The sequence below is a fragment of the Gadus chalcogrammus genome, unplaced genomic scaffold (genome assembly GCF_026213295.1).
Source record: "Gadus chalcogrammus isolate NIFS_2021 unplaced genomic scaffold, NIFS_Gcha_1.0 GACHA065, whole genome shotgun sequence".
Classification (NCBI taxonomy): Eukaryota; Metazoa; Chordata; class Actinopteri; order Gadiformes; family Gadidae; genus Gadus; species Gadus chalcogrammus.
The window spans coordinates 38,737-47,039 of NW_026613500.1; the positions used below are offsets into that span (position 1 = coordinate 38,737).

At 39.7% G+C, this 8,303-nt stretch overlaps 1 protein-coding gene across 4 annotated transcripts; it reads left to right on the plus strand.

Moving 5' to 3' along the window:
* Positions 1-380: 380 nt before the first annotated feature.
* On the plus strand, positions 381-7,896 carry LOC130378063 (uncharacterized). Of its 4 annotated transcripts, XM_056584993.1 has the most exons (8): positions 381-562; positions 1,251-1,372; positions 3,683-3,756; positions 4,007-4,068; positions 4,450-5,491; positions 5,748-5,903; positions 6,369-6,461; positions 6,571-7,896. In XM_056584993.1, the coding sequence occupies exons 5-8, from the start codon at positions 4,460-4,462 to the stop codon at positions 6,895-6,897; spliced, it is 1,608 nt and encodes a 535-aa protein (XP_056440968.1). In that variant the 5' UTR covers positions 381-562; positions 1,251-1,372; positions 3,683-3,756; positions 4,007-4,068; positions 4,450-4,459; the 3' UTR covers positions 6,898-7,896. The 4 variants fall into 4 exon arrangements, with proteins under 4 accessions (XP_056440968.1, XP_056440970.1, XP_056440969.1 ...); XM_056584995.1 differs by lacking the exons at positions 3,683-3,756; positions 4,007-4,068; XM_056584994.1 differs by lacking the exon at positions 1,251-1,372 and having other exon boundaries at positions 3,683-4,068.
* Positions 7,897-8,303: the final 407 nt, after the last annotated feature.

The following is an 8,303-nucleotide window of genomic DNA, read 5'->3' on the forward strand; positions in this document are numbered from 1 at the left end:
AACTCAGTGTGACTCAGTGCAGTGCAGTGCAGTCCGGGGTGAACTGCAGCATGAGATGAACTGAGATGACAATTTGTCATAGTCTTCCTGCCCAGTGAAAACAATGTTTTTCCAAAGATTAAGTGTTTATTAATGGGTTGAGAAATGTTCCTACTTTCTGAGTTAAATAAATGATTTACAATGTTTTGTTTTCATGTTCAATAAATTGATTAAACTAAACTACAATCCTTCTTGAATTAGCTCGGAAATGCATTTTTTTATAAAGCTGAAAATAGTCAGCCGACTTTATAGAGATGCATGATTCTCATTAACCTAGTGTTTCTATATAGTGTAAATACAATTATTTACACTATATAGAAACACTAGGTTAATTGTATTGTAGATTGTATTGTATTGTAGATTGTATTGTATTGTAAATTGTAGTTAATTGTAGTGTTTGCAAATGTTCTGTAATTTAAAAGATGAATTATTTATTTTGATTTTGTTTCTTTAGTGGTAGGTTACTAACTATGTCATTGTATCCTTACCAGGTGATTTATCGTGTCAAGCACGCTGGATGAAGGTATGTACAGACAGTTTTGTGGGGAAAGTGGGCAAATGTTAGATTATTTCAAGTAGTTTATGGATTATTTTGATTTGATTTTGATTTATTTAGCACATAGTCAATTACAATATCCATAGAATACAAGAAAAAAAACAACAAACAATAAAAATACATTATACACAGCGGACATGCTAGGAGGTCCGAAAAAAAGAGAATTATCATATTGGGGGCAGAGATTCAGTTGGCCTTTCACTGAGAAAATTGTTGTGACAGCCCAGTCCAAAATGTAGCAAAAGATAAACTTACCTGTTTACCTGTGGGAAAAATTACAGTATATTATCTTGATGCAGGCTGTCAGAATAAAAGATAAACTTACCTGATCACCAGGTTAAAGGTGGCCTAAATTCCAATTTCTTAGCCTCCGCCCTCCTGTACAGTCATATGGTCCTGAACTCTCATATGCATCAGAACAATATCATCTGTAATATTTGACTGATGTTCATACGGTCATGTGTAATTTGTGCCAGAAAGTCGCTCTTAAGAACGTGTTGCCTGATTTGTGTGATGCAAAGGTTCCATACATTTGTGTAAAAATCACCTTTTCACACACACACTCTAAAGACAGAGTGCAGTTTTCTTTTAAGATGAGCGCAAAGATGTCGTGAAAAATACTTTTTTTCTTTTTCTTTTTTACTTTTGAGAACAGACGGGGAGATTTTGCTACTACACAGAAGCTGGGTCCTTAAATTGGCGTCTCACTGAATCTCCCCGGTGACTCCTATCCTGACCTCCTCCAAAGAGACCACCCCTTTCCATCCAAGCCTGAAGGTACTTGGATCTAAACTCTGGATTTTTTTCTTAATGGGATGGATTTGCAAGATCTGTACCTATGCTGCCCCTGAAACAAATGAACTTTTGAGGCACTACAGGTTAAGGCACGACCACAGCGAATTTCTTCCCTGTTTACATGCTGATTGCCCCTGCTCCTTCAAAACATGGAATACCCTCAAATCACATTTGTCAAGGAAACATCCAACTAACAAGTCAACACCAGAAGTGATTTGTTTCAGTTGTGAACTTTGCAGTTCTAGTTTCTCAACTGAGAAGGATTTTTTCCAACATCTTGCAGTTCATCTTAGGAAAAATCAAACTGTGCACTGTGTCTTCAGAGAATGTGATTTTTCTACAAATGTGTTTGGAACCTTTGCATCACACAGATCCCGAAAACACTCAGCACATTCTTCAAATGACTTCCGAGCCCAAATTGTACACAAGTATATAGATCGGTCAAATAGTACAGATGATATTGCTGAAGCACATTGCTCTGAGGCGTACGAGTGTTCAAGAGCACATGACTGTTCAGGAGAATATGAACCTGAAGAATTGAAAGAAGAAGAAATTGAACTGAAGTTGGGCCACCTTTTATTGAAATTAGAGAGCATTTACAATGTGCCAAGCAAGTGCATTACTGAAGTAGTAGCTGAGCTCCAGGTTTTATCTTCTGTGGTGTCAGGTCCTGCCATAAGAAAAAGTGTAAACTCATGTTTAAGGAAACATAACTGTGTGCTTGATGACTTAGTAGTCTCTGATTTAGTCAAACAGTTGAGTGAGTCAAACCCCATTAGCACAGCTTTAAGATCTGATGGTCCTCTAGCTACAACTTTCAAAAGACGGGAGTTCTTTAAGAAGACATTTCATGTAGTTGAGCCTGTTGAGTACATTCTTGACAAGAAGGAAGGTCGAACCTTGCAATATGTTCCCATTCTTCAGTCTTTGTCACAGATATTAAGCCTGAGTGACATACAGGAGAAAGCTTTCAACTCTTCATACACTTCTCACGAGGGCAGATATGAGTCATTTCATGATGGAACACATTTTAAAGAAAATCCATTTTTAGCCACTGAAAACATAACTCTTCCTCTACTTCTCTACATTGACGATTTCGAGGTGTGCAATCCCCTGGGAACATCCCGCAAAAAACATAAAATTACTGCAGTGTATTGGGTATTGGCAAATATTCCACCACAGTTTCGTGCTACACTGAAGTCAATTTATTTAGCTGTGCTTTGCAAGGCTACAGATGTGAAGAAGTACGGTTATGAGGCAGTGCTTGAGCCACTTTTAAAAGATCTTGTCCAGTTGGAAGAAGAAGGGCTCTTTATTCCTGCGCTTGGAAAAAAAATTAAAGGCACAATAGTTAGTGTAGTAGCTGACAATTTAGGTGCCCATTCCATTGGTGGCTTTGTGGAAAGTTTTTCTGGATCTCATGTCTGCCGGTTTTGTTTGGGAGCGCTCTCCGAGTTTCAGAAGAAAGAAGTAAGAGCTGGATCCTTCCGAGCAAGAACAAGGCAGGAACATTCTCTTCATGTTCAAACAGCTTCAGAAAATCCCACTCTCACTCATTGCTTCGGTGTGAAAAGGCAGTGTCCCTTAACTAATAAATTACAACATTTTCATGTTTTGTCAGGATATCCACCAGACTTGCTCCATGACCTGTTCGAGGGAATAGTGCCTCGGGAGTTGGCTCTGTGCCTAAATGATCTGATTAAGAAAAAATACTTCACTTTATTTCAAGTCAATGACCTCATCAGACAGTTCCCCTACAAGTGGACTGACAAAACTGACAGCCCACAGCCTGTCCCGCTGAACTTTGCCACCCGAAGGAGTGTGGGAGGAAACGCTCATGAAAACTGGTGCCTGTTGCGCCTGCTTCCTCTCATCATTGGTTTCAAAGTCCCAGAGAGCGAACCAGCATGGCATCTCCTAATGGATCTGAAAGACATCGTTGAACTAGTTGTTTCTCCAGTTCACACAGATGAAACAATTAGACACCTTGACATTAAAATAGCAGAGCACAGGCATAGATACCTTCAGGTTTTTCCAGAGGCAAAACTTCTGCCAAAGCACCATTTTCTAGAGCATTATCCCCAGCTCATCAAGGCCTTTGGACCGCTAGCAGCTCTGTGGACGATGCGCTTCGAAGCTAAGCACAGTTTCTTTAAGCGAGTCGTTCGACATACCAGCTGTTTTCGGAACATTTTACTATCTCTGGCTGTTAAACATCAGTTCATGCTGGCTTACCATTTCATGGCACAGACATACTGAAACCTGCCCTCAGTGTCTCAAATCTGTCCACAGTGCCTGTGGATGTCCTCAAGGAAAACATACAGGAAGCAGTGCAAAGAAAATTTCCTGGAGAGACGTGTGTTCAGGTGACCAATACTGTGACTTGCTATGGCACCTGTTACTCAGTGGGAATGATCTTGCCCTACGGATCAACTGGAGGGCTTCCAGACTTTGTTGAACTAAATCTAATCCTCGTTATGCGTGGTCAGCTTGCATTTGCTGTCAAGTGTCTTCATTCCTGGTACTGGGAGCACCTTAGGGCATTTGAATTGGAATCCACAAGACAAGTGACAATCCTTGAGCAACAGGAATTAACAGACTCCTACCCTCTTGCAGCATATGCTTTTGAGCAAAGGCGATTTGTCACCTTGAAGCGTCACATTCCCATTCAAGATTAGGTAATTAAATACAGTATATATTGACATGTTTTCAATTGTTTCTAACTATTCAACCCACTGTCATTAGTTAGTATTTTAAATAATTTTCAAATCAAATATCTATCTGTCCATCTATATGTCATCTTATCTGTCTCGCTATCCATCTACCTCTCTATCTAACTATCTCTATCTCTCTATCACACACACAGATACACACACCCTCTCCCTATTCCCCCCCCCCCAACCCTAACCCACGAACAACATTTTTGTTCCTGAGAAACTAACATAATAGGAGGGTTGAGATATAGGGTTTTACTTATCCCTTTGTAATGAGATGTAATTTTATTTTTTGTATGCCTAAATTCAACAGAACCTTTTTCTGTCTCCTCTCATCCCCTATAGAATAATCAACATGTCTGCCCGACTTCGAGTCATACTACAGGAGGAAATTCGCAAGCTTTCCTTGCCCTGCGGAATCCCGGCGACCGTGGAGGAATTGAAGCATATTGTACAGGACACATTTGAAATTGAACAAGATTTTAGTTTGCAGTTCCAGGACCAAGAATTTGATGGTCAATTTTTCACTCTCCTGGAAACAAATGAAGTAAAAGACAAAGACACCATCAAGGTGGTTCTTACTGCACCAGTGATCACACTAACATTTGAAGATTCTTTGAATGCCAAAGGACTCCAGGAGAGCTTTGATAGCAGTTGCGCTGAGTCATCAGAAGATGTCCGTTCCAGTTCTTCCCAGCCATCCAGTGATACCATACTTCTGACTTCTCCAGAGAGCACCTCCTCTCTTCGTTCGTCGTCTTGGCCAGCTCAGTTTGAGATTCCTACCTTCTCCTTTGACACAGAGCTCATTCTACAAGCTGCAAATGCAGCTTACAGAAAGGATGGAACCCTACTCAGCAACCCCTCAGTAAAACCCAATATTCTAGACAAACTAGCAGACAGCATCTTTGTCTACACTGCCTATCCTTCACGAGCACAAAGGGAGCAGGTTGCTGAGGCCCTGGTCATGAAACACCCGTGTTTGAGGGACCCAGTGTCATCCAATGGTATATATGGTTGGCAGAACAGCCTGAAATACAAGGTTGGCAATTTCAGAGCAAAGGTGAAACACCTTGGATTACCAGAACTAAATGTAAACTGTCGGAAGATAAAATCAGCTGCAGATGGACCACCAACTAAAAGCTTGAAAAAAGCAAAGAAATCCGAGGTAAACTATCTCCCACCACATCCTCAAGGTGAAACTGATGAAACCCTTGAAAAGGAGAGAGTAGAGCTTCTCTATGAGTACAAGAAGAGAGACAACACCAAAATCATCAATGAAAAGATGGTGAAAACCTTTTCATTACGTCGAAATGATGTAATCCTCAATAAACCCGCTGTGATTGACTTCAAAGCTCGATGGCCTGCCATGTTTGAGCTTTCCCAGGTATGTTGTACGTTTGAATTGTGTCGTCTTCTTAATTTTATTCAATCATTTAGGTTGGAAAAAAAAATACCTCAGCGGTAGTTACAGCCTTGTTCTGGTGTAACATTCCTTGCAAAACGCATGACCACTTAAATGTTGCTTTCAGTGTAGCCTTAGGGTCAATTTTCTACCTCTGATCTGTTTCTGTGTTTCTGTAATTCTTTTTTTCCCTGTATTTCATGATATTTCTCTATCTCTCTTCTGACCTCTTTTGCAGATCGAAGAGGAATTCCGTAGGATCACACTGAAGCCACTACAGTCCACATTCCTGGGGAAGTTGGACCAATGCACGCCCAGACTGTTGAGCCTCTACAGGAGGAAGGGAGGCGCTGTTGGGAAGAAACTTGATGAGACCCTTGACATGTTAAATGAGGCATGTACTTACTGTACAACCAGGGTTCAAATGTAACTTTTTCGCTCAAATCTACTGGTCAGAAAGATTTTTTACTGGCCAAAAATTATAAATAGCCTTTTTGTATATATTTCAATTTGTTCATTACTATAATACACTTAACAGCATTTTCAACACCATAGCAATATTACCATAATTTCGCGCGGAATGAAGGAATGAGTCAGATTTTTTTTTTTTTTAAGTTCTCAGCAGTGCCGGTGGTCGCTACATCATCACGGTTGGCTTTTCTGTTTTCTTGGATTTTAGAAGGGGGGCACACTCCCAGAATATGACTCCACATTTCCGAACGGGAGCGATAGACACCTAACTGGCCTTAGTGCCCTTTTTGTTTTGAAATCTTTGAATCAATTGAACATTTTGAACCCTGTTTACAACAGTTAAACAGTTATGTCTGTGCCTAACATGATCTCATTTCTGTTTTTGTAGGACAACAGCATTGAGTCCAGAAGAGAAGCTGTGATCAGAGGCCTCATTCTCTACCTTGGTGAAAAGACGGAGGAGCTAATCAAGGACTACAAGGTAAAGAAAACTGTTTCAAAAGAAAGAAAGAGCACCAAGAGAGCTATATTGTATGCATCCTTCACATTAATATACAAGAGGGTTTTATTTTTTCTGGTGTATTTTACAGGTTTTTGATGATGACGATGTTGGGACTGTACAAGAGGCCCTTACTACACAAGTCCTCAACATCTTTGTGGTCAGCAAAGCCAGAGATGGAGATCTCCAGAAGCAGGCTGGAATAGCCATCGAGGGAGCAGAGGTCCTTTTTGGTATCCCTGATGTTGCACATGCTTGTACCTACCTGATGGGCCTCATCTACGCCTTGGAACTAAGGTACCCTAACAAACTGAAATACACCTTTGAGGTTTTTCAGAAGATCTTTCTAGAGCTGGAGGATGTCAACCAAAAGGTGTCCTCCAAGGTCCACGATCTGAAGGTCAGTTTACATGCCTAAAAGCCATACAGACATTGCTGAAGCTCCCTCTTGTCAAGGTTTACCGTTGTTGGTTATACATTGCACTTTCACAGGTTTTCCAAAAAGCACTTCCTCGGGTTACATTTTTAAGCGTGTGTATGCTGCTTAAATTAGTTTTGTGTAAACTCGGCTCAGATGTTTGTCAGATGTCTGCACTTTAAATGGCTGATAGAAATCAGTTCAGTTCAAGGGAGTCATTGTAAGTGACCTTAGGTGTATTTTTCAAGCAGCTTTTCAGGTACTGCTACCGGAGGCAGATCTACACAGAAAACTCTGTACAGTTTTATATTTTGTGAGGTACTGTGTTTTCTGCATTATCAATGTATTGGTCAGATTTTGAATGTAACTGTCATTTGCTTAGGATGTTCAAACCTTTAAGGTCAGGCTGTCGGTGGGGTTTCATCCCTGAAAGTGCTTCCTCAGGGTAGACAGAATTAATGTTTGTTTTGGAGGACATTGTAAACTAATTTATTGCCCAGTTCATTGGCAGTATATATTGACATGAGTTTGCTTGTTTGTGAGAATTTGTCAGCAATAAAACATGTCAATTTTGGTGACTTATGACCTCTTGATTGTGGTGACCCTTTGACCTTTCCTCTAGTGGAACTCTCACACAATTTGCTGAGTGTACTTATGATTTAAAGGGAGTTCACCCTCTTAATTTTGTTCTTATGTAATTTTTTTCCTAGCACCATGAGGCCAAAATGTCAATTATTATATTGGGCAGATTGACCAACACATAGATGATTGATGCTTCATGCTTAATTTAAGTAGATCATCATAACAAAAATATATCATGTTTTATCTACTTTAAAAAAGTAAGGCAACTTTTTGCATCATTTTATCACATAGATCAAACAAGAGTAGTCTTTGTATGTACAACATTACTTTTGCTAGTAACATCAACTTACTTTTGCTAGTAACATCAACTTACTTTTGCTAGTAACATCAACTTACTTTTGCTAGTAACATCGACTTACTTTTGCTAGTAACATCGACTTACTTTTGCTAGTAACATCAACTTACTTTTGCTAGTAACATCAACTTACTTTTGCTAGTAACATCGACTTACTTTTGCTAGTAACATCAACTTACTTTTGCAAGTGAAGACAACTTAATACCATTGAGTTGACTTTATTTGCAAAAGTAAGTTGACATCACCTGCAAAAGTAAGTTGACTACTTGCAAAATGAATGTTGCACATACAAAGACTACTCTTGTTTGATCTACAGGATAAAATGATGCAAAAAGTTGCCTTACTTTTTTTAAGTAGATCAAGCACTTTATTTTTATCAGTGTGTGAAATTGATCACATCATGCATGAAAACTCTTTGGGGAGACGTCAGTAACTCAGCCTCACGACCCCTGATGTTGTTTTCCATTTT

Coding starts and splice junctions, on each gene's coding strand:
- LOC130378063 (XM_056584993.1), top strand. CDS start 4,460: ATGTCTGCCCGACTTCGAGTCATACTACAGGAGGAAATTCGCAAGCTT. Junction 5,492..5,747: donor CCATGTTTGAGCTTTCCCAG/GTATGTTGTACG, acceptor CCTCTTTTGCAG/ATCGAAGAGGAATTCCGTAG. Junction 5,904..6,368: donor CCCTTGACATGTTAAATGAG/GCATGTACTTAC, acceptor CTGTTTTTGTAG/GACAACAGCATTGAGTCCAG.